Source organism: Lithobates pipiens, unplaced genomic scaffold (genome assembly GCF_037356315.1).
Source record: "Lithobates pipiens isolate NorthernLeopardFrog02 unplaced genomic scaffold, aLitPip1_a1.2 Scaffold_16, whole genome shotgun sequence".
Classification (NCBI taxonomy): Eukaryota; Metazoa; Chordata; class Amphibia; order Anura; family Ranidae; genus Lithobates; species Lithobates pipiens.
Window position 1 is genome coordinate 44,442,732 of NW_027507748.1, and position 27,030 is coordinate 44,469,761.

A 27,030-nucleotide genomic window follows, 5' to 3' on the forward strand; every position below is an offset into this window, starting at 1 on the left:
AATGTACAGAAATGAGGCTGACTAGAGTCTGAGGGCCATGTCACATGTAGGCAACATTACTGACCCTGGCCCCAACGAGGCATTAATGGAGTGAAATCTCGTTTGGTATGTTAAAGCTTAAAACACTTTTTTGTTTTTGATCGCATTGCTCCCAACTGTCCCTCATTTGAGACCAAATACTTCTGTCCCTGGTGAGGATTCAGTTGTCCTTCTTTTTGGTCTAATGTGTATATCTCTATACAAAATTTTACTTTTACGCTACTCTAAACTTTTTACCCAATCCCTATATTTCAGCATTGGTTATTTTGATAAGTCAATTAAAAGGAAGTCAAGCATTTTTTTGTGTGTTTTAGCCCAGTGGTCCGCAAACTGCTGCCCTTTGCTTGCCTTTATCTGGCCCTTGGGTCACTGTAACTCCTACTGCTACAATGCAATTGTCCTCCCACTGATACTGATGATGGGTCCCCTTTCCTCTCACTATCACCAATGATGGTGAACTATTTCTCCCTCTAATACCCATGATAGGGCACTATTCCTCCCACTCATACCAATGAGGAGCTCTTGTTCCTCCTACTATAACCAATGATGAGGCACTATCCTTCCACTGCTACCAATGATGGGGCACTATTCCTCCCAGTAATATCAATGGTGGGGCACTATTCCCCACTATTCCTCCTTGGGTCACTAGAACTCCTACTGCTACAAGGCACTATTCCTCCCACTGACATCAATAATGGGACACTATTCCTTTTACTGATACAGATGATGGGTCCCATTTCCTCCAACTAAATCCAATGAGGGGGCACTATTCCTTCCACTGCTGCCAATGATGGGACACTATTCTTCCCACTGATACCAATGATGAGCTCTTGTTTCTCCTACTATAACCAATGATGGGGCACTTTTCCTCACAATTTCTCCTTGGGTCACCAGAACTCCTACTGCTACAAGCCACCATTCTTCCCACTTACACCAATGATGGGACACTAATACTAATGATGGAGCACTATTCCTCTTATTAATACCAATGATGGGGCACTATTCCTTTCACTAACACCAATGATGGGGCACAATTTCTCCCACTAATGCCAATGATGGAGCAATATTTCTCCTTCCACTGACCACAGAAGCCACCTAGCCTGAGACCTCGCTTAATCCCATTGACCTTTTGTTTGCAAAGATGGAGACCTCTGGTTTAGCCAATCATTTTCTTCATATTATATCTTTGTGGTTTGTATAAGGCTGTGTGGGTTGTTGCAGGGACTTACCTACATACTGTGTGGTAAAAGGTGTCACTCTTTATCATTTCAGGAAGTTGGGAGGTATGTAGTTGGAGCATGGAATAGTTAAAACCTCTGGGTTTTTTTTCTCTGTAAAATCAGGGATATTTCCCCTCCTATCTCAGAAATACATAATGAAGAGGAGATTGCACAAGAGTCAGTATTTCTTCTTATAGAGTTGTCAGCAGAGACAAAGTTTTCCCTTAAATAATTTCCCCTTACCTTTTGTTCCTTCGACATCTCATAATGTTGGATCCCATAATTTCTGTACCAGATATAATGGTCAAGGGTTTTGGTGATATCTATACTTTAAAGTGTATCTAAAGCCAAAAGTTAAATTTTCATTTTGGATAGTGTAGTGAGTAGTGATGGCCGAACGGTTCGCCCGGCGGTCGTTTCGCGGCGAATTTCCGACATTCGCGGTCCGCACGTTCGAACGCCTTTTTCCGTCGTTCGCCGCGGCGGACTTACGTGTTTAATGTATACAAGAACTTTAACCTTTGGTGACACGTTTATCATGTGATACAGGACAGCCAATTGAGACATGACAGCACATGGACACTTGTACATTCCCCCTAACCTATAAATACACCCGATCCGGTGGCCATTTTACATTCTTTCTTCTGTTAAGATAGGGACAGGTTCCTGTGTGGAGTAGGGAGAGATAAACCACTAGCTATTTGGTACACAAAAGTTCTTTTCAGGACTGGTATAGGTGTTAGGTGTTGATAGGTTTGCTGTGCTGCTGATTCTTGCAGCAGCCTGAGTGTCTTTTGTTAGTTTAGAGAAAGGGAAAGGACGGTGTATGCTACAGGGACAGCCAGATTAGTCTTTCATCATCATCATCATCATCATCATCATTAGCTGTTACTATCAAGGTCCACAAAAGAGCTGTTCCAGTAACCACTAATCGTTCTCTTTTTTTGCCAATTTGTATAGGGACAGGAAGGAAGCAGTGTTGTCAGGCAGTGAGGGTAATTTTAAAGACTTGCTGTTATTATTAGTTCCACAAAGGTTCTTTTCAGGACTGGTATCAGTGGTACAGTAATAGGCTTGTACATGTATAATATTCTTTCTTCCAAATATAGAAAGGATATTATACTTGACTGCTGCCCTTCTGCTGCAGTCTGCTAAACATTCACAACTCACTTGTTCCACAAAAGTTCTTATAAGGACTGGTAACTTGGTATAGGGTGCTACGGTACATAGGCTTGAGTGCGGTACAGTCTGCTGTTCTGTAAGGACCGCTATCGGTCCACAATAGATAGGGTTGACGTGCACCACTGCTGACCGCTGCCCTATACTGCAGCAGTCCTTCAGCGGTATAGGGACTGACGTACAGTCTGCTAATCACTAACACACAACCTGCTTGTTCCACAAAAGTTCTTATAAGGACTGGTAACTTGGTATAGGGTGCTACGGTACATAGGCTTGAGTGCGGTACAGTCTGCTGTTCTGTAAGGACCGCTATCGGTCCACAATAGATAGGGTTGACGTGCACCACTGCTGACCGCTGCCCTATACTGCAGCAGTCCTTCAGCGGTATAGGGACTGACGTACAGTCTGCTAAACACTAATACACAACCTGCTTGGTCCACAAAAGTTCTTATAAGGACTGGTAACTTGGTATAGGGTGCTACGGTACATAGGCTTGAGTGCGGTACAGTCTGCTGTTCTGTAAGGACCGCTATCGGTCCACAATAGATAGGGTTGACGTGCACCACTGCTGACCGCTGCCCTATACTGCAGCAGTCCTTCAGCGGTATAGGGACTGACGTACAGTCTGCTAAACACTAATACACAACCTGCTTGGTCCACAAAAGTTCTTATAAGGACTGGTAACTTGGTATAGGGTGCTACGGTACATAGGCTTGAGTGCGGTACAGTCTGCTGTTCTGTAAGGACCGCTATCGGTCCACAATAGATAGGGTTGACGTGCACCACTGCTGACCGCTCACCTATACTGCAGCAGTCCTTCAGCGGTATAGGGACTGACGTACAGTCTGCTAATCACTAACACACAACCTGCTTGTTCCACAAAAGTTCTTATAAGGACTGGTAACTTGGTATAGGGTGCTACGGTACATAGGCTTGAGTGCGGTACAGTCTGCTGTTCTGTAAGGACCGCTATCGGTCCACAATAGATAGGGTTGACGTGCACCACTGCTGACCGCTGCCCTATACTGCAGCAGTCCTTCAGCGGTATAGGGACTGACGTACAGTCTGCTAAACACTAACACACAACCTGCTTGGTCCACAAAAGTTCTTATAAGGACTGGTAACTTGGTATAGGGTGCTACGGTACATAGGCTTGAGTGCGGTACAGTCTGCTGTTCTGTAAGGACCGCTATCGGTCCACAATAGATAGGGTTGACGTGCACCACTGCTGACCGCTGCCCTATACTGCAGCAGTCCTTCAGCGGTATAGGGACTGACGTACAGTCTGCTAAACACTAATACACAACCTGCTTGGTCCACAAAAGTTCTTATAAGGACTGGTAACTTGGTATAGGGTGCTACGGTACATAGGCTTGAGTGCGGTACAGTCTGCTGTTCTGTAAGGACCGCTATCGGTCCACAATAGATAGGGTTGACGTGCACCACTGCTGACCGCTCACCTATACTGCAGCAGTCCTTCAGCGGTATAGGGACTGACGTACAGTCTGCTAATCACTAACACACAACCTGCTTGTTCCACAAAAGTTCTTATAAGGACTGGTAACTTGGTATAGGGTGCTACGGTACATAGGCTTGAGTGCGGTACAGTCTGCTGTTCTGTAAGGACCGCTATCGGTCCACAATAGATAGGGTTGACGTGCACCACTGCTGACCGCTGCCCTATACTGCAGCAGTCCTTCAGCGGTATAGGGACTGACGTACAGTCTGCTAAACACTAATACACAACCTGCTTGGTCCACAAAAGTTCTTATAAGGACTGGTAACTTGGTATAGGGTGCTACGGTACATAGGCTTGAGTGCGGTACAGTCTGCTGTTCTGTAAGGACCGCTATCGGTCCACAATAGATAGGGTTGACGTGCACCACTGCTGACCGCTCACCTATACTGCAGCAGTCCTTCAGCGGTATAGGGACTGACGTACAGTCTGCTAATCACTAACACACAACCTGCTTGTTCCACAAAAGTTCTTATAAGGACTGGTAACTTGGTATAGGGTGCTACGGTACATAGGCTTGAGTGCGGTACAGTCTGCTGTTCTGTAAGGACCGCTATCGGTCCACAATAGATAGGGTTGACGTGCACCACTGCTGACCGCTGCCCTATACTGCAGCAGTCCTTCAGCGGTATAGGGACTGACGTACAGTCTGCTAAACACTAATACACAACCTGCTTGGTCCACAAAAGTTCTTATAAGGACTGGTAACTTGGTATAGGGTGCTACGGTACATAGGCTTGAGTGCGGTACAGTCTGCTGTTCTGTAAGGACCGCTATCGGTCCACAATAGATAGGGTTGACGTGCACCACTGCTGACCGCTGCCCTATACTGCAGCAGTCCTTCAGCGGTATAGGGACTGACGTACAGTCTGCTAAACACTAATACACAACCTGCTTGGTCCACAAAAGTTCTTATAAGGACTGGTAACTTGGTATAGGGTGCTACGGTACATAGGCTTGAGTGCGGTACAGTCTGCTGTTCTGTAAGGACCGCTATCGGTCCACAATAGATAGGGTTGACGTGCACCACTGCTGACCGCTCACCTATACTGCAGCAGTCCTTCAGCGGTATAGGGACTGACGTACAGTCTGCTAATCACTAACACACAACCTGCTTGTTCCACAAAAGTTCTTATAAGGACTGGTAACTTGGTATAGGGTGCTACGGTACATAGGCTTGAGTGCGGTACAGTCTGCTGTTCTGTAAGGACCGCTATCGGTCCACAATAGATAGGGTTGACGTGCACCACTGCTGACCGCTGCCCTATACTGCAGCAGTCCTTCAGCGGTATAGGGACTGACGTACAGTCTGCTAAACACTAATACACAACCTGCTTGGTCCACAAAAGTTCTTATAAGGACTGGTAACTTGGTATAGGGTGCTACGGTACATAGGCTTGAGTGCGGTACAGTCTGCTGTTCTGTAAGGACCGCTATCGGTCCACAATAGATAGGGTTGACGTGCACCACTGCTGACCGCTGCCCTATACTGCAGCAGTCCTTCAGCGGTATAGGGACTGACGTACAGTCTGCTAAACACTAATACACAACCTGCTTGGTCCACAAAAGTTCTTATAAGGACTGGTAACTTGGTATAGGGTGCTACGGTACATAGGCTTGAGTGCGGTACAGTCTGCTGTTCTGTAAGGACCGCTATCGGTCCACAATAGATAGGGTTGACGTGCACCACTGCTGACCGCTCACCTATACTGCAGCAGTCCTTCAGCGGTATAGGGACTGACGTACAGTCTGCTAATCACTAACACACAACCTGCTTGTTCCACAAAAGTTCTTATAAGGACTGGTAACTTGGTATAGGGTGCTACGGTACATAGGCTTGAGTGCGGTACAGTCTGCTGTTCTGTAAGGACCGCTATCGGTCCACAATAGATAGGGTTGACGTGCACCACTGCTGACCGCTGCCCTATACTGCAGCAGTCCTTCAGCGGTATAGGGACTGACGTACAGTCTGCTAAACACTAATACACAACCTGCTTGGTCCACAAAAGTTCTTATAAGGACTGGTAACTTGGTATAGGGTGCTACGGTACATAGGCTTGAGTGCGGTACAGTCTGCTGTTCTGTAAGGACCGCTATCGGTCCACAATAGATAGGGTTGACGTGCACCACTGCTGACCGCTGCCCTATACTGCAGCAGTCCTTCAGCGGTATAGGGACTGACGTACAGTCTGCTAAACACTAATACACAACCTGCTTGGTCCACAAAAGTTCTTATAAGGACTGGTAACTTGGTATAGGGTGCTACGGTACATAGGCTTGAGTGCGGTACAGTCTGCTGTTCTGTAAGGACCGCTATCGGTCCACAATAGATAGGGTTGACGTGCACCACTGCTGACCGCTCACCTATACTGCAGCAGTCCTTCAGCGGTATAGGGACTGACGTACAGTCTGCTAATCACTAACACACAACCTGCTTGTTCCACAAAAGTTCTTATAAGGACTGGTAACTTGGTATAGGGTGCTACGGTACATAGGCTTGAGTGCGGTACAGTCTGCTGTTCTGTAAGGACCGCTATCGGTCCACAATAGATAGGGTTGACGTGCACCACTGCTGACCGCTGCCCTATACTGCAGCAGTCCTTCAGCGGTATAGGGACTGACGTACAGTCTGCTAAACACTAATACACAACCTGCTTGGTCCACAAAAGTTCTTATAAGGACTGGTAACTTGGTATAGGGTGCTACGGTACATAGGCTTGAGTGCGGTACAGTCTGCTGTTCTGTAAGGACCGCTATCGGTCCACAATAGATAGGGTTGACGTGCACCACTGCTGACCGCTGCCCTATACTGCAGCAGTCCTTCAGCGGTATAGGGACTGACGTACAGTCTGCTAAACACTAATACACAACCTGCTTGGTCCACAAAAGTTCTTATAAGGACTGGTAACTTGGTATAGGGTGCTACGGTACATAGGCTTGAGTGCGGTACAGTCTGCTGTTCTGTAAGGACCGCTATAGGTCCACAATAGATAGGGTTGACGTGCACCACTGCTGACCGCTCACCTATACTGCAGCAGTCCTTCAGCGGTATAGGGACTAAGAGTTTTGTCACAGGGTCATTTAAAAAATGACATGCAGAGGAAGAGGCAGGCCCTTCCGCAGGGGTGGTAGGGGTAGGGCAGGAGCAACAGGCTTGAGCCAAAGTGGGAAGTTGCAGAAGGTGCGTTCAATTACTTTAAAGGATGCACCAGACTTGGTTGAGTGGCTCGCTCAGCCTTACTCTTCTGCACCCTCCTCATCCTCTCGATCTGCACCCTCTTCTTCACTCTCTGCTATGTGCACCCCCAAAGACACTACCACCAACAACACGACCACCACCACCACCACCACATACCTTCCGCTTGAGTCACTGGAATTATTTTCCGATCCATATCAAGAGGACATTTCTGATGCGCAGCCACTCTTGGTATTGGATCAGGAAGAGGAGGTAGCAACAAGCGCTACTCAGCAGTCTGACGCCAGTACCCAGATCAGCCCAAGGAGGAGGTTGGTCCCCGGTGTTGCTGCCTACTCTACTTATAGCGGTGGGGAAGGTGACGTTGATGATGACGTGTCTAGTGATGTCACGTGGGTGCCCACAAGAGAGGAAGAGGAGGGGAGTTCAGAGGGAGATATGGACCAGCAGATAGGGAGGAGAAGCAGCAATGACTTACATTGCACAGCAGGGACAAAGCAGACTGCAAATGTATCAGGAGCGAGTCATCGACCATGTACGGTCACATCTGGCGCTCCCAGGACACCGGCACATGGCTCCGCAGTGTGGGCTTTTTTTAACGTGTCCGCTGCTGACAATAGCGTTGCCATCTGCAATCTTTGCAGTCAACGCGTTAGTCGCGGTAAGCCCAATACTCACCTAGGGACGACCGCCTTAAGAAGGCACATGAGCAGCCATCACCGAGCCCAGTGGGAGCAACGGAACACACAAAGCCACACTGCAGGCTCTCACCGTCCAGCCTCGTCTTCTACTTCTCCTTCTCCTCTCTCCTCACAATTGTCCTCCACTCCACCTTCCATCACGCCAAGCTCACATTTTTCTGCAAAAAGGCAGGCTTCCGTGGGCCTAATGTTTGAGCGTAAAAAAATGATGACGCCGGATAACCCTCTTGCCCAACGGTTGGCGGCTGGCTTGTCAGAACTCATAGCCCGCCAACTACTGCCATATAAACTGGTGGACTCGGAGGCCTTTCGCAAATTTGTGGCCATTGGAACACCACAATGGAAGGTCCCAGGAAGGAAGTATTTCTCAGAGAAGGGCATCCCAGAGCTATATGGCCATGTTCAGCGGCAAGTGAATGTATCTCTGGCACACAGTGTCGGTGCCAAGATACATCTGACCACAGACACGTGGTCTAGCAAACACGGGCAGGGAAGGTATATCAGTTTTACTGCCCACTGGGTGAACCTTCTGACGGCCGTCAAGCATGTAACCCGTGGCACCCGTGTAGATTTGGTTTTACCGCCACGGATTGCATGCAGGCCTGACTCTTCTTCTCCTCCTCCTACTCCATCCTCCTCCCTCTCCTCCTCAGCTGCCTCCTCCTTTTCCGCTGCTAGCGTCTCTTCCACTGCACCGCCCAAGCTCCCCAGAACCTATTCCACATGCCAGGTGAGACGTTGCCATGCCGTGCTGCGTCTGTTGTGCCTGGAAGCAAAGAGCCACACTGGCCCGGCACTCCTTTCAGCTTTGCGTTCACAGGCAGATGAGTGGCTAACACCGCTCAATTTGACAGTTGGTAAAGTGGTGTGTGACAACGGTGCCAATCTGCTTAGCGCATTGAAACAGGGCAAAATCACGCACGTGCCGTGCATGGCACACGTCTTAAACTTGGTCGTGCAGCGATTCCTTGTCAAATACCCTGGGGTCCAGGACATCTTGCGGCAGGCAAGGAAAATCTCGGCCCATTTCAGAAGATCTTACACGGCCATGGCTCGCCTTGCTGACATTCAGCGGCGACACCATCTGCCGGTCAGACGTCTTATTTGCGATTGCCCGACGCGATGGAACTCAACCTTCTATATGCTTGATAGGCTGCTCCAGCAGAAACGTGCAGTTAACGTCTACCTGTATGAACTCTGCGAAAGAAACGGTTCTGGGGAGCTGGGTTTTTTTTCACCGCGCCAGTGGCTGCTCATGCGCGACACATGCAGACTTCTGCGGCCATTTGAGGAGATCACCAAACTGGTCAGTCGCAGCCATGGCGCCATCAGTGACATGGTACCTTATGCCTTCTTTCTGGAGCGTGCATTGCGTCGTGTCATTGATCAGGCTGTGGAGGAGCAGGAGCGGGAAGATGAGGAAGTCGCAATGCTGGATGAATTCCCAGGGGGGGCTACTCTATCTGAGACAAGTCAACAACAGGAGTCTGATGAGGAGTCAGAGGAGGATGGTGCCGGGGCGGATGAGCAGGAGCAAGAAGAGCATGCTTTAAACCTTTCTGGGATCCCTGTTGTGCGAGGATGGGGAGAGGAGAATGAAGAGGACGACATTATCCTGGATGATGAGCAGGAGCCAGGCCACCACACCGCTTCCACTTTAGTGCAAATGGGGGCCTTCATGCTCCAGTGTTTTAATAGGGACCCCCGTATAAAAAGCATGAGGGTCAAGGACCAGTACTGGGTGGCAACGTACTTAGACCCCCGGTACAAACACAAAATGGCGGAAATGTTACCGCCGTCGCAGAGGGCTGTCAGAATGCAGCACTTCCAGGCCTTGCTTCGAGAAATGCTGCATTCTGCTTTTGCGTGCGCTGGCAGAGGAGCAATTCCCACTCCCAGAGAAGGATTTGCGGGTACCAATCCAACAGCGCCTGCAAGAAGAGGCCGGTTTGAAGATGTGTTGGTGACTTCGGATATGAGGTCATTCTTTCAGCCGACCCATCGACAGGTGTCATCCGGATCCAGCATCAGGGAACGCCTAGACCGTCAGGTGTCCGACTACATTGGGTTAACGGCCGATGTGGACGCTCTGAGGAGTGATGAACCCCTAGACTACTGGGTGGGCAGGCTTGACCTCTGGCCAGAGCTTGCCCAATTTGCAATCGAACTGTTGGCTTGCCCCTCATCCAGTGTCCTGTCCGAAAGGACGTTCAGCGCAGCAGGGGGGATTGTGACCGATAAGCGTACTCGCCTAGCTCACCACAGTGTTAACTACCTCACATTTCTAAAAATGAATGAGGCATGGATCTCGGAGGAATTCAACACATGTGATCAGTAGACCATGTATATGTCTATAAACAATTTTTGGAATCAAGCACACAGACCTTCTTAATTCATTTGGCTCACTTCCCTGACCCAAAAAAGCACACCGTACTATATGCCCCTACCCTCCTCTTTGAAGAGGTTGAGCGGTGTCATATTTCTACTGGGGCTGCTTATTATGAGGGGTTCCCACCATCCCTGTGCTGTGCTGACTTCCTCCTGGGTGTTCTTATTATGAGGGGCTCCCACCATCCCTGTGCTGTGCTGACTTCCTCCTGGGGGTTCTTATTATGAGGGGATCACACCATCCCTGTGCTGTGCTGACTTCCTCCTGGGGCTGCTTACGGTGCTGCTGTCAGCGCTGTATGTCACGGAGCTGCTGTCAGCGCTGTATGTCACGGAGCTGCTGTCAGCGCTGTATGTCACGGAGCTGCTGTCAGCGCTGTATGTCACGGAGCTGCTGTCAGCGCTGTATGTCACGGAGCTGCTGTCAGCGCTGTATGTCACGGAGCTGCTGTCAGCGCTGTATGTCACGGAGCTGCTGTCAGCGCTGTATGTCACGGAGCTGCTGTCAGCGCTGTATGTCACGGAGCTGCTGTCAGCGCTGTATGTCACGGAGCTGCTGTCAGCGCTGTATGTCACGGTGCTGCTGTCAGCGCTGTATGTCACGGAGCTGCTGTCAGCGCTGTATGTCACGGAGCTGCTGTCAGTGCTGTATGTCACGGAGCTGCTGTCAGCGCTGTATGTCACGGAGCTGCTGTCAGCGCTGTATGTCACGGAGCTGCTGTCAGCGCTGTATGTCACGGTGCTGCTGTCAGCGCTGTATGTCACGGAGCTGCTGTCAGCGCTGTATGTCACGGAGCTGCTGTCAGCGCTGTATGTCACGGAGCTGCTGTCAGCGCTGTATGTCACGGAGCTGCTGTCAGCGCTGTATGTCACGGAGCTGCTGTCAGCGCTGTATGTCACGGTGCTGATGTCAGTGCTCTGTATTACGGTGCTGCTGTCAGTGCTCTGTATCTCCTGCACCCTCTTGTTTGCCTACCCTGGTCCCTGACCTTCCCTCTCCTCCATTGCCTTCATTAGCTCCATAGTCCTGAATTGTCAGAACAATTTCCCAAATAAAAAAAAAATGCTTGTAGTTATCGATCCCAAATTCACCTCATACATGTATTATGCTATTGTCCAGGTGGTGGGACTACGTGCTACCCCCTAATAATTACCCCGTGGCCGCAAATTCGACCTAAAGGTTTGCGAAATTCGCCTCCCATTGAAGTCAATGGAGCCCGCGGCGAACGGTCGTTTTCGCGAACGTTTGTGTCCGTTCGCGTTTCGCGTTCGCGAAACGTCCCGTCGGAAGTTCGTCCATCACTAGTAGTGAGCGTTTGGAACCCCTGCCATTTTTTTTATTGATATCTGCAATCCTAAACTCTCTCGATTTGTCCTGGTGAATGTTATGAAAGGGAAAACTAAATTTTGAGCTACTACCAGAACAGGAATAGAGGGGGAAATCTTCCAGATGGGACAAGTACCCAACTGATATCTTTCTAAGAGGGCACTTCTCTTATTTTGAAGAGATTTTTATTTTTTGCGTGTCTACAGAGTAAGAAGTGAAGGGAAATCTCCCCAATAGGGCACAGATGGGAAGAAAAAACCCCTGGGTCCAAAAAGCCAGGGAACCAACACCAACGCCCTCCAAAATGAAATGTTAAGACTTTAAAGCAGAATTAGAGGTTTAAAATATATCTATTGTAAAAATGTAAAAACACATATTCACTTCCACAATAAAATTATTTGCAGTCTACTTCTATTAATCTGAATAATCTTGAAGGTTGTAAACATGTAAGCAGGTTGCCTATAGTATGATAGTTAGGCAGTTGGCTGGCCCAGGCTGGGGAAGGGGGTAATGTTTTGCACCTCTGTTCCCTGGCCTTTTGGACCCAGCCTATTTGCCCTGTGATATACCGTATTTATCGGCGTATAACACGCGCCGGCGTATAACACGCACCCCAAGTTTAGGAGGGAATTTTAAGGAAAAAAACTTTTAGGAGGGAAGTTTAAGGAAAAAAAACTTACATTTAAATGCCCATCGATGCAGCCTTATCAGAGTTTCACATAGGAAGAGTGGAGCTTTTCTTGTTTGAAATGTTTAGTATTTAAATACTTACATAATTCTTCCAATTGTGGTTTCATTTTTTTGAACCAGCCCGGAATGATTGTGGCGGTTCTCCATATGAGAGAAGAAACTGCGGATACCCCGGAATAAGTGCTTCAGACTGTGCCAAGAGAGGATGCTGCTTCGACTCCAGTGTACGAGGGGTGAACTGGTGCTTCTATAGTAACTCTGAAAGTAAGTACCTCCATAGAGAACCTGAACATTAGTTCATAATCTGAATCTGCCACAAAGAATAATATCATAACATAGTAACCATTATAGTATAGTATATTTTCCATTATTGCTAAAACACTCTGGAATGTTCCTTCATTTTTTTCAATAGAAAGTGGAGTTGGTTTTTAAAGAAAACTGCGTCGCTTTAACTGAGAATTGCGCGGTCGTGCGACGTGGCTCCCAAACAAAATTGACGTCCTTTTTTTCCCACAAATAGAGCTTTCACTTGGTGGTATTTGACCACCCCTGCGGTTTTTATTTTTTGCGCTATAAACAAAAATAGAGCGACAATTTTGAAAAAATGTATTATTTTTTACTTTTTGTTATAATAAATATCCCCCAAAAATATATAAAAAATATTTTTTCCCCTCAGTTTAGGCCGATATGTATTCTTCTACATATTTTTGGTAAAAAAATCGCAATAAGCGATTATTGATTGGTTTGCGCAAAAGTTATAGCGTTTACAAATTAGGGGATAGTTTTATGGCATTTTTATTAATAATTTTTTTTTACTAGTAATGGCGGCGATCAGCGATTTTTATTGTGACTGCGACATTATGGCGGACACATCGGACATTTTTGACACATTTTTGGGACCATTGTCATTTATACAGCAATCACTGCTATACAAATGCAGTGATTCCTGTGTAAATGACACTGGCAGTGAAGAGGTTAACCAGTGAGTGGCAGTGTAGGGGTTAAGTGTTCCCAGGGGCGTGTTACTAACTGTGGGGGGCTGGGCTTTGTTTTAGTGAACACTGATCTCTGCTCTAATCACATGGAACAGAGACCAGCGTCACTTGTTGCTAGGCAGAATGGGGGGATGCTGTTTACAATGGCATCTCCCCATTCACCCAGCCCGTGAGACGATGGCGGGTATCCCCGTGGCGATCGAGTCCCACGACCAGACTCACAGGGGTCCCGACCGCCATGCGAGCGTGCCATCGGCGGCGCACACGCGATGGCAGGGCGGCATATAAAAATGGACATACCTGTACACCAATATGCCTGCCCGTGCCATTCTGCTGACGTACATCGACGTGCGCCGGTCGGGAACTGGTTAAGGAACCCGGACTGTGGCCAGTGGGATTAGAAAATGTCTCAAGTTTAGTGGTCAGTAAAAAATACCTGTGGTCATTAGTAGACATGTGCAGAGTGAAATATTTCACTTCGGAATTTCATTTTCGTCCGAAAAATACATTTATTTAGTTACTCCCGAAATTCGTTTTTATTTTTTTAGTTTTTCGTTCAAAAATTGCATTCGTCCGAAAATCCACATGAATTACGGTCAAATTTGTCTTTGAAGGCTTATGGTGTCTGTCGAACGTATAAAGAAGATTCGACAGAGCTGCTAAACTCTCTATAGCCTATAGGTGAAGCATTTGACTCCGGAAATGTACGATTGCAGCGTCGTACATTTTCGATGCTCCGTCGAATATTATTATAAACGTGTGTGTTTTTCGTTGCTTTGTCGAATCTCCATCGTTCATGTTGAATGAATGGTCTAAGTCTCACAGTGTCAGGTGTCAGATAGTGAGTGATTGATAATAACAAATATGGTGGCAACCCATTGTGAGAGCGACATGGAGGCATTGGAGGATGTTCTTGGGCCATCTACAAGTGTTTCTGTATATACAGTGGTGTGAAAAAGTGTTTGCCCCCTTCCTCATTTCCTGTTCCTTTGCATGTTTGTCACACTTAAGTGTTTCGGAACATCAAACCAATTTAAACAATAGTCAAGGACAGCACAAGTAAACACAAAATGCAATTTTTAAATGAAGGTGTTTATTATTAAAGGTGAAAAAAAATCCAAACCATCATGGCCCTGTGTGAAAAAGTGATTGCCCCCCTTGTTAAAACATACTATAACTGTGGTTGTCCACACCTGAGTTCAATTTCTCTAGCCACACCAAGGCCTGATTATTGCCACACCTGTTCACAATCAAGGCATCACTTAAATAGGAGCTGCTTGACACAGTAAGGTCCACCAGAAGATCCTTAAAAGCTACACATCATGCTGAGACCCAAAGAAATTCAGGAACAATTGAGAAAGAAAGTAATTGAGATCTATCAGTCTGGAAAGGGTTATAAAGCCATTTCCAAAGCTTTGGGAATCCAGCGAACCACAGTGAGAGCCATTATCCACAAATGGCGAAGACATGGAACAGTGGTGAACCTTCCCAGGAGTGGCCAGCCGCCCAAAATTACCCCAAGAGCGCAGCGACGACTCATCCAAGAGGTCACAAAAGACCCCACAACAACGTCCAAGGAACTGCAGGCCTCACTTGCCTCAGTTAAGGTCAGCGTTCATGCCTCCACCATCAGGAAAAGACTGGGCAAAAATGGCCTGCATGGCAGAGTTCCAAGGAGAAAACCACTGCTGAGCAAAAAGAACATCAAAGCTCGTCTCAATTTCTCCACAACATATCTTGATGATCCCCAAGACTTTTGGGACAACATTCTGTGGACCGATGAGACAAAAGTGGAACTCTTTGGAAGGTGTGTGTCCAAGTATATCTGGCGTAGAAGGAACACTGCATTTCATAAAAAGAACATTATACCAACAGTAAAATATGGTGGTGGTAGTGTGATGGTCTGGGGCTGTTTTGCTGCTTCAGGACCTGGAAGACTTGCCGTGATAAAAGGAACTATGAATTCTGCTGTCTACCAAGAGATCCTGAAGGAGAATGTCCGACCATCTGTTCGTGTACTCAAGCTGAAACAAACTTGGGTTCTGCAGCAGGACAATGATCCTAAACACACCAGCAAGTCCACCACCGAATGGCTGAAGAAAAACAAAAAATGAAGACTTTGGAGTGGCCTAGCCAAAGTCCTGACCTGAATCCTATTGAGATGTTGTGGTATGACCTTAAAAAGGCTGTTCATGCTCGAAAACCCTCTAATGTAACTGAATTAGGACAATTCTGCAAAGATGAGTGGGCCAAAATTCCTCCAGGACGCTGTAAAAGCCTCATTGCACGTTATCGCAAACGCTTGGTTGCAAATGTTGCTGCTAAGGGTGGCCCAACCAGTTATTAGGTTTAGGGGGCAATCACTTTTTCACACAGGGCCATGATGGTTTGGATTTTTTTTCACCTTTAATAATAAACACCTTCATTTACAAATTGCATTTTGTGTTTACTTGTGTTGTCCTTGACTATTGTTTAAATTGGTTTGATGTTCCGAAACACTTAAGTGTGACAAACATGCAAAGGAACAGGAAATGAGGAAGGGGCAAACACTTTTTCACACCACTGTATATTATATACTCGTTAAAACAGAAACTGGTGGACTGGTGATAGCCATCACTGATCAGACAGGTGACAAGATTCTATAATAATAAATCCCCCCACAACACAGGCAGCCTCTGAGGCTATCACAACAGTAGCAGCAACATTAGTATCATATAAGGTTCTCACACTAACACAATAGCAGCAGATTATTAGGAAAAAGCTAAGTTGAACTGTAGCTTGCTTCACTATTGTTCTGCTGCTGTGCTTATGCTTAATAATAATTCAGGTTCTCTGACAAGTGAAAATTCAAACGGACCAGATAAGATTGACTGTCTTCTGAAATGATTCAGTGTCTGTGTCTCTCTCTGCTAGCAATCGTAAGTGAAAGTAAGTTTGCTGTACATGTGTACTTAGTTCTAGCTATTTTACTGCTCCTCCTCTTGGGTTACAATCAGCCAATAACATTCATCATCATCATCATGTTTATTTTACTTCCCCCACCCAATTCCAGAATCTTTTCTCTCCGTCAAATCTTTTCTCTCTATGTCGAATATTTTCTCTCTGTCGAATATTTTCTCTATATAATCTTGGACTAATAGAGGTAAGGTTAGGCACATTCGACCACAGGTTCTATAGACACAGATTGTTATTGTCAGAGTCACATCGAATATCCTATTCTATATATATCGAACTGTTGTAACAACGAAAACGAAAATAAAGCATTTATTTATGTTGGATCTTTCGTTTTTCGGATTCAGTCGCTTTTGTTATCGTTTGTCAAAACGAAAACGAAAATACCTGAAATTCGGACGAAAATGCATTCGGACGAAAACGAATGCACATGTCTAGTCATTAGAAGGAGGAACATTACCCCATTATTAATAATAGTGGGAGGTATAGTGCCCCATCATGATTATTAGTAGGAGGAATAGTGCTGCTGTTGAATGGCAGAAGCAACGGGATCCAATCATTGGAATTATTGGGAGGAATAGTACTATCAGTGGTAGGAATAGTGCCCAGTCATTGGTATTAGTGGGATGATTAGTGCCCCATCATTGGTATCAGTGTAAAACAGTGTAAAAATAAAAAATAAAAGGTAAAATTAACAAGAAAAACATTTTTTTAAATGCACACCGTCCTGACAAGCTCGTGTGCAGAAGTGAACGTATATGTGAGTAGCACCAGCATATGAAAATGGTGTTAAAACCACACATGTGAGGTATCAGTAGAGCGAGAGCAATAATTCTAGCCCTAGACCTCCACTGTAACCTAAAACATACAACTGTAGAAACTTTTAAACATCGCCTATGGAGATTTTTTTAAGGGTAAAATTTTGTCACCATTCCACAAGCGGATGCAATTTTGAAGAGTGACCTATTGGGTATCAATTTACTCTGCGTAACATTATCTTTCACAATATAAAAAATAAATTTGGGCTCACTTTACTGATGTCTTATTTTTTAATTCAAAAAAGTGTATTTTTTCCAAAAAAAAGTGCGCTTGTAAGACCGCTGGGCAAATACGGTGCGACAGAAAGTATTGCAACGACCGCCATTTTATTCTCTAGGGTGTTAAAAAAAATGTATAGTGTTTGGGGGTTCTAAGTACTTTTCAAACAAAAAAAATCTGTTTTTAAATTGTAAACAACAAATCTCAGAAAGAAGCTCGGTCCTTAACCACTTAAGGACCGCCGTATTGCCATTGTACGTCATTACAATGGCACAGGCAGGCACAAGCATGTACATGTACGTGCCTGCCTTCCAGCGGGTGGGGGGTCCGATCGGACCCCCTCCCGCTGGATACGGCGGTCCGGTTCGCTGCAGGAGCGATCCGTGATGAGGGGATGGCCGTTGGTTCTGGCCACCCCCTCTCGATCGCTCCTGGCCAATGACAAGCTTCCTCCCACTGTGTATTGTATACACAGGAAGGAGGAAGTGATGTCATTCTCCTCGGGCGGTCTTTTTGACCGGACTACGAGGAGAAGACAAAAAGTAAGTGTGCACCAACACTACACTGACATGTAGGTACACACAGGCGCACATGAACCCTCTGATTGCCCCTAGTTAACCCTTTCACCAGTGATCACCGTATAAGTGTTACGGGTGACTCTGGTTAGTTTGCTTTTTATAGCATCAGGGCACCCACCATTTATTACCCAATAAAGGTTTAACCCCCTGATCACCCGGCGGGTGATATCAATTAGGTTTTAGGGTCAGGGTCTGCATCGCCCCAGGCAGCGCTAGGTTTGTGCCAGTACCGCTAACACCCACACGCAAAGCATAAACCTCCCGTAGTGGTATAGAATCTGAACAGATCAATATCTGATCTGATCAGATCTATACTAGCGTCCCCAGCAGTTTAGGGTTCCAAAAAACGCATTGTTAGCGGGATCAGCCCAGATACCTGCTGGCACCTGCGTTTTGCCCCTCCGCCCAGCCCACCCAAGTGCAGTATCGATCGATCACTGTCACTTACAAAACACTAAACACATAACTGCAGCGATCGCAGAGTCAGGCCTGATCCCTGCGATCGCTAATTTTTTTTGGTAGCATTTTATATTTAAATCCGGAAGGCAGTGCTTGGGTTTTCGGGGTCCCGTACGTGGCTAGGCTCCCAAAAAGTCCCCCACATGTGGTATCCCCGTACTCGGGAGAAGCAGCAGAATTTATTTTGGGGTGTAATTTGACTTATGCCCATAGCATGTGTGAGCAATATATCATTTAGTGACAACTTTGTGCAAAAAAAAAAATTTTTTTTTAAATTCCTGCAACTTGTGGCAAAATATAAAATATTTCATGGACTCAACATGCCTCTCAGTAAATAGCTTGGGGTGTCTACTTTCCAAAATGGGGTCATTTGGGGGGTTTTGTGCTATTTTGACATTTTATGGCCTTCAAAACTGTGATAGGTAGTGAGGAGTGAAATCAAAAATTTGCACCCTTAGAAATCCTGAAGGCAGTGATTGGTTTTCGGGGTGCCGTACGCAGCTAGACTCCCAAAAAGTCCCACATATGTGGTATCCTCGTACTCAGGAGAAGCAGCAGAATATATTTTGGGGTGCAATTCCACATATAACTATGGCATGTGTGAGCAATATATCATTTAGTGACAACTTTTTGTAAACTTTTTTTTTTTTTTTGTGTCATTATTCAATCACTTGGGACAAAAAAAAAAAAAAATTCAATGGGCTCAATATGCCTCTCCACAACTTCCTTGGGGTGTATACTTTCCAAAATGGGGTCATTTGGGGGGGGGGGGTTTGTACTGCCCTGCCATTTTAGCACCTCAAGAAATGAGATAGGCAGTCGTAAATTAAAAGCTGTGTAAATTCCAGAAAGTGTACTCTAGTTTGTAGACGCTATAACTTTTGCGCAAACCAATAAATATACACTTATTGACATTTTTTTTTTACTAAAGACATGTGGCTGAATAAATTTTGCCCTAAATGTATGACTAAAATTTAGTTTATTCGATTTTTCTTATAACAAAAAGTAGAAAATATCATTTTTTCTCAAAATTTTCGGTCTTTTTCCATTTATATCGCAAAAAATAAAAATCGCAGTGCGCATGCGCGGGCGCGCCGTAATGGCTGCTTAAGCTAGGTGCTCCGCATCACCTCTACCCCGCGATAGCCCTAAGCGCCGCTACACCACTCGAATTGACCGGATTCCACCTTCTCTGCACAGGGGAACATAGCGAGACCGTTCCTAGATGCCGGGCCCCGCCGCCAGACGAGACCTGGGACCGGACTTCCACAGGGCCGGAGCGAACGGGTGTACCAAGATGGCCGCCGGACAATCTGTCACACAGTCACACGCGGCCTCCGGAGAAAAGAAGCCAGAACACAGGCAAGTGATCGCCCCGGCTACTCTCTCATACTCTCAGGTCGCCCAGAGAGGCCAACACCTTCTCCAAACGCCTTCCCCAGCCTCCACAGAGTCTCTCCTGGGCCACCATGCGGCAGACAGTGCCCTGACTCCTCTAGGGCCTACCTCCCCGAATCTCCTAGAAGCCCACTCTCCATATCTCCCTGACCAGGACTCCTTATCACAGCAGGGAGACCTGTTCCACAAACTCTCCACACTCCTGGAAAGATGCCTAGCTAACACGGCAGCCCAGATCACGGGAGATATGAAATCGGACTTTGCAAACTTAGGCTCCAGAATGGAAGCCATCGAGAACAAACTGGACATTACTGTTTCCCGCACTAACCAAAATGCTGCCCATATCCAGACCCTCCAGGAGCAATTAGATGTGGCCCTATCCCGAATCGATGACCTGGAAAATAGATCCAGAAGATATAACCTCAGAATTCGAGGCCTACCTGAGTCCTACACGGATGTTTCCGCAACAATTCAGGATTTTTTTAAGGACTTAATTCCGAACATCCCGTCCCATCGCCTGGAGTTAGATAGGGCACACAGGACCCTCGGTTCCATGAGGAAAGATGGTTCTCCGAGAGACATTCTCGTCAAACCACACTTCTATGCTGTGAAGGAGGAGATTCTGAAGCAGTCCAGACTGCAACCACAGATAGCCTTCCAGGGCCACCAACTCCAGATCTTCGCAGACCTGTCTCCGGTCACTATTCAGAAGAGGAGAGCCCTGAAACCTCTTCTCACAGTCCTCTCTAATCAGGAGATCAAATACCGTTGGGCCTTTCCTTTTGCAGTCAGATTCAACTACAACGGGCATCCCTACGCCTTCTCCAGTCTCCCAGAAGGTGAAAAGCTTCTTCTCCATCTCAAACTCATCTCTCATGAGGCGCCCATGGAAGTAACGGCTAATCCTGCTGCATCTGCCAAGCGTCCGCAACCATCGAGCCCAGTCTCTCCAGTCTGGATCCCTGGGAAGAATAAGAAATCAAGAGAGGGAAGACCCCCATAATGTGACTCTCTTCATTTTTTGGTCCACCTGTTTGTTCCTGGATTTGTTTTGGATCGAGTGCCTGGGTCAGGTTTTCCCGTCTAGGAGGAGGTCGGGAACCCCCTCTAGTTAACCTGCCCCAGTGAGATCCCCTCCTCAGGTTTATTTTCCTTTTACATTTGACTTGCTATCTGGCAGTTGGGGTCAGGCTTACCCCCTACCTTTTTTTTTTTTTTTTTTTATTTTTTTTTTTTACCCATATGCAAACTTTATGGCATCACATTTTTTTGTGGCTGCGTTCCCTTGAGCTCCCCCCAGGACAGTTTTTTGCGAGACTTAGTGCCTCTGGGAATGGTGATGTATTCGCCATTCATGGCTGGGGGCTCGGGGGCGTGGCAGGCTGATTGAGGAGGGGGGGTGGGGCCCCTATTTTTCTGGGGACCACCCCCCCCCCTTCGGTCACCTGACTAGATTACATCTGTTTACTCATTCCTGATGCCTGGCGAGAGACTTTAGCCGGGTTGTTCGCATGCTCTCTTTGTTGGTAATGTTTGGGTTTTCTAGTTTAACCTCGCTTATCCTTACAGGCCCGCTTCCACCTCTTCTTGAGGGGGAGGGGGGAATGGGACTGGTTTACTTTCAACTTATTGTCTTAGCTCTATGAATACCAGTCTTATTATTCTCTTATTTGCATATACTTGATCATTATCAATCCTGATTAACTTAGTTCTGGTGCTGCACCGGGATTATCCCGGAGGGATTTTTTCTCTTTATATTAACGGTTGTTAGTTCAGTAAGGGGTAGAGGTGACCCCCCTGCGCCTCAACCCTCACCGCAGAGACAGGTCATTGTCTCTGCGAGTCGGGGAGTCGGCTCTTGAATACAGACGCCGACGTTTATTACTCTGCGGACCCTAGGGGTACTCTCCCCTGGGCTACGTAGATCTCCTTGGAAGATGTCTTACTTTCTTGCTCTTATCTCTCTCTTTCTCCCCTTCTCCCTCTCCTTCCCCCTTTGGAGCCAGGTGACAGGATGTTCACGACAGATGGTCCAGTTCTCAGACAGGATCACCCCATCGCCATTTGCCAGACCTGCGTGGAAGAAGCTCGTTATGGGTAAGAGATATCCACTTCTGCAGCCTTTTACCACCGAGGTTCTATGACAAACTTAGATAACACTAAGAGGCCTCTTAGAATTGCCTCTCACAATGTACAGGGCCTTAACTCCCCCAGTAAGAGGAAACTAGCATTTGAACATTACCGCTCCCTTAACTTAGATATTATCCTCCTACAGGAAACACATTTCCCAATCCGGTACAGCCCCAAATTTCTCCACTCACGGTACCCAAATTTTTACTTAGCGAACGCCGAGAATAAGACCAGAGGGGTGGGAGTCCTTTTCGCTAAATCATGTAGATTTGAGCATTCTTCCACAGTCAGAGACCCCGAGGGTAGATACATATTGGTCAAGGGTCTAATTGAGGGAGTCCTATACACCATAGTTTCATATTATGCCCCGAACAAGGGTCAACCCAAATTTTTTCAAGACCTTCTAAGGTCTCTCCGGCCCCTCACCGAGGGCAGGGTAATTTTTGGGGGAGACTCTAATGTCGCGTTTGATCAAGGGCTCGATAAATCCAGACCGCAGGGATCTCAGCTTACACGTCCCACTAAGGCTAGCCTATCTATTGCTAGGAAACTACATGAATATGGCCTGATAGACGTCTGGAGGGAGTTGCACCCAACCAAGAGAGATTTCACCCACTATTCTTCCCCACATCAATCTTATGCCAGAATTGATCATATCCTGGTCCCGCCGGGGATGATCCCTTCTATACACAAAGCATCGATTATCGATGTTTCCTGGTCAGACCACTCAATAGTCAGCGCCTCAATACACAAGGTAGTGACAAGGGTGGCGGGGTTCCATTGGAGGCTTAATGAATCTCTTTTGAACGACCCTAGCTCATCAAAAGACATTGAAGACGCCTTGAGAGAATACTTCCTTCTTAATGCAGTGGGAGGAATCTCACCAGAGACCCTATGGGCTGCCCACAAATTCGTGATTAGGGGTAAAATCATAGACATAGCTTCACCCATTAAGAGGGAACGTACGTTCTTCATCAAAAACCTCGAAACCAAATTCAAAACACTACAATCCCAACACAAACAAGACCCGTCAAGGGCCCTGGCAGACTTGGTTGACGCCTCCAGACTCGAGTTAAACTTAGCTTTGACTGCCAGAACCGAAAAGGAAATCCGGTGGGGCAGTGCCAAATTTCATAACCAGAAGGATAAGATTGGCTCCATGCTGGCAGCCAAATTAACGCCCAAGACTCATACTAATACTTTCCCCAAAATTAGAACTGCAGGACAAGCCCCCTCTGCCAACCCCACTAAAATACTTAAGGCATTTCAGGATTACTATGCCAAGCTCTACAGCTCGACCTCAGGGGATGACCGGGATGCAGGTGAGACCTTACTGAGGGACTTGCCCATCCCAACACTCTCAAAGGACCACAGAGATCTCATGGAAGCTGAAATCTGAGGAGGAGATTAAGGATGTCATAAAATCTCTTAAAACAGGGTCAGCCCCAGGACCTGATGGTCTCTCCTCGCCATACTATAAGACCTTTGTTGACATCCTGGTGCCGCATCTGGCTAAATTTTTCAATTCATTAACCAAGGGCTCCCCCTTAGACCCCCAGTTGAACTCCGCATACATCTCGGTCATCCCTAAACCGAATAAGAACTGGGAAGAAGTAGAGAACTATAGACCCATATCCCTAATCAATAATGACCTAAAGATCCTCACAAAAATCCTTTCCAATAGGCTAGCCTCCTTTATTAGCAGATATGTACATAAAGACCAAGTGGGATTCATCCCGGGCCGTCAAGGGCCGGATCTAACTCGTAGAGCTATTGATATAGTTTCGATCCTCCAATCCAACTGGGAAGGGAATCCCAAGCAAGAGGGCATGCTTTTATCCATGGACTTACATAAAGCCTTCGATTCTTTAAAGTGGCCTTATATTTTTGCACTCATGGAACGTTGGGGGTTCGGTGACAGGTTTATGGGCATTCTACACTCCTTATATTCCACACCCTCGGCATCAATTCGTCTCTTAGGTCACTACTCCCAATCACTAAGCATAGCGAGGGGCACCAGACAGGGGTGTCCGCTCTCCCCATTGATATTTGCTATAGCTATTGAGACTCTGGCCATAGGAATCCGCACTAACCCCAACATACAAGGGGTTTCCTGTGGGTCTCAGACACATAAATGCGGTCTATTCGCAGATGATGTGCTCCTTTTCATTACATCTCCTATCACATCCCTACCAAATCTATGCAAGCTCCTAGACGCCTTTTCAAGGGCGTCAGGTCTCAGGGTTAATTACTCAAAATCTCACGCCCTCAATATCTCGCTTCCCCAGTCCATGGTTGCCACCTTACGAAGCAGTTTTAAATTTGAGTGGAAAGACAATTTCTTAGATTACCTGGGGATCAAACTGACTCCCAAGGTTGAACAACTTTACGCGGCCAACTTTCCTCCTACCTACAAGAAATTAGAAGCAGACTTGCAAAATTGGGCCCAGGGGAATCTCTCTTGGTTGGGTAAAATTCACTCACTCAAAATGACATTTCTTCCCAGGCTGCTATATTTATTCAGGGCAGTTCCGATCAACGTCCGGTCGGATCACCTGCAATCCCTCCAGAAAAAGATGATGCGCTTCATATGGGGCAAAAAGGGACACCGGCTGCCATGTAACACGTTATATAGACTTAGGAGAAAAGGAGGTTTGGGTGTTCCTAAACTGTCTTGGTACTTCCAAGCGGCCAGACTAGCTCAATTATCCACAATATACTCCAGATTCGAAAAACCTGACTGGATGAACATAGAGAGACAGGCTGTTCCTACGTATACCCTAGATGATCTACTCTGGATCCCTCACAAGGAACGACCCCCCATCCTCTCTCCTATACTATCTCAATCTCTAGCTCTCTGGGACCGAATGAAACTGAACTCTTTCTTAGTCTCAAACTCCCACCCCCTGGCTCACATTTTTAACAACCGCGATTTCCCACCTGGGTCAGACATTAAAGCATTTAAATGGTGGTTGGATAAGGGGCTGTACCGGATTGGCCACTTTTTCACAGCTTCAGGCCCCATCACCCTAGCATACTGCAAAAAGAAATTATAGATTCCGAACTCGGAACTCTTTAGATTCTCTCAAATTCTACACTTCCTTCATGGGCTTTGGAAGGAAAAACCAGCTCCCCCTCGCTTTACTGATTATGAGGCATGGTGTGGACAAGCCACGTACCAAAGAGGTGGAATCTCGGTAATTTACCAGGCTCTAGCTCAGAACAACAATAAGTCCTCTTTCATGGAAGCATGGGAAAGGGACCTCTCGTTTCAATGGGACCTGGAGTCCTGGTACTCCTCTTTTGACAAAGCCTATAAAGGGGTTAGGTATATATCACTAATAGAAGCTAATCTTAAGGTGATGACTAGATGGTATCTGACACCGTCCAGATTGGCCCACATGTTCCCCTCAACCAGTCCCCTCTGTTTCAGGGGCTGCGAGCTGACGGGAGGTATGTCCCACATTTGGTGGGAATGTGTAAAGCTTAGGTCCTTCTGGAAGCAGATGTTCAACTTAATCTATAAGGTGACGGGAATACAAGTGCCTAGAACCCCGGTGGTAGCTCTTCTTAATGGTCCTATCCCGCAGACTGGCAAATCTACTAGATTGTTAATTCACTATATGTTGCTAGGGGCCAAGATCACCATAGCGAAAGCTTGGAAACAGCCCAAAGTTTCGATCCAAGCTGTTAAATGTAAGATTTCATGGATCATGACACAAGAAAAAGTCACGAGTATGTTACTGAATTACAAAGAGAAGTTTGAGGCTATTTGGGAACCTTGGGCCCAACACGTGGGCATCTCCCTCATTGTAGGAGTCCCTCCGCCTAGGACCAGCTAAGTAACCATAGTCCAGTTTTGCTCCTCTCACCTGGCTTAATGCCTCTCCCTCCCTTCCCTTCCTCCCCGCGGGTCGAAATGTCTGCATCCCTCGAAGACGTCCTTCTCAGTTAACACTATTACTTCAGAACTGCCCGAGCTCCAATTGCTCCCCCTGGTTCCCCCTGTCTCCCCCCTCCTCCCCTCTGTGTTCTCCCTATCTAAAATCCTCAAACTCTCTCTCTTCCTTTATTCCTTTCTTTCTCTTTGTGCTTTTACAAGAGTATGTGATGATGGTGCCAAACCGGAGCCAAATCATCTCGGTTGACCTAGAAGGGACCCAGGATGAATGCCAACTTTTTATTCATCTGAATTGGTGGGCCTCCCCTGGTAGCTTTAGGAAGCTCCTCATAATTCCTTACCGCCCTGTGCCTTTCCCAGATTTGCAGCGGGAACGGGGACTAGCGGGGATCCGAGGGGGTGACGGTCCAACACAGCGAGCTCCCATTAGGGGTGTTGGGCTGTTCTCCCTGGTTCCCGGATTTCCGCCCCTCTGCGTTCCCCTTTTTCATGCTAACTTATAACAATATAGATCGAATACATGCTTATCCCTGTAATTACTGGTTATAAGTACAGATTTTCTACTGCTTAATGTCTCAGGGGACCGTAAGGTTTTTGTCTGTATCGAAGATGTTCAGTAGTGTGACTACTATGGTTTCTACTCATGTTCTGATGTTGGCACCTGAAGTGTTTTTGTATTTTTCTGTATTTTGTACTTTGAAAATAAAAATCTTTGAAAGTAAAAAAAATAAAAATCGCAAAGGCAATCAAATACTATCAAAAGAAAGCTCTATTTGTGGGAAGAAAAGGACGCAAATTTCGTTTGGGTGCAATATTGCATGACCGCGCAATTACCAGTTAAAGCAGCGCAGTGCGAAATTGTAAAAAGACCTCTGGTCCTTAGGGTGTTTATTGGTCCGGGCCTGAAGTGGTTAACCACTTAAGGACCACCTCACGCCGATATACGTCGGCAGAATGGCACCGCTGGGCACAATCACGTAGCGGTACATGATTCTTTAAGTGCCCAGCCGTGGGTCGGGAGCGCGGTCCTGTGCTCCTTGACCGTGGCCGCGGGACCAGCGGACCCGATCGCCGCTGGTGTCCCACGATCGGGTCACAGAGCTGAAGAACGAGGAGAGGTCTGTGTAAACAAACCTCTCCCCGTGCTTCCCTGTGTGGCTGTCACCGATTATCTCTTCCCTTTTATAGGGAAGGACGATCAGTGATGTCACATACCAGGCCACGCCCCCTACAATAAAAAAAACACATAACGTCATACTACACTACACTGCCCCCTAGTGGTTAACTCCTTCACTGCCAGTGTCATTTACACAGGAATCAATG

General features: G+C 46.7%; 1 protein-coding gene across 9 annotated transcripts in view; it reads left to right on the forward strand.

Annotated features, from left to right (window-relative positions):
- Positions 1-27,030, forward strand: part of LOC143981748 (uncharacterized) — a 91,392-nt gene that overhangs the window by 183 nt on the left and 64,179 nt on the right. For all 9 annotated transcript variants that reach the window (XM_077479807.1, XM_077479811.1, XM_077479812.1 and 6 more), the window contains exon 2: positions 12,377-12,520. In XM_077479807.1, coding sequence (XP_077335933.1) covers positions 12,377-12,520 — 144 coding nt within the window. The remainder of the gene's footprint in view (positions 1-12,376; positions 12,521-27,030) is intronic.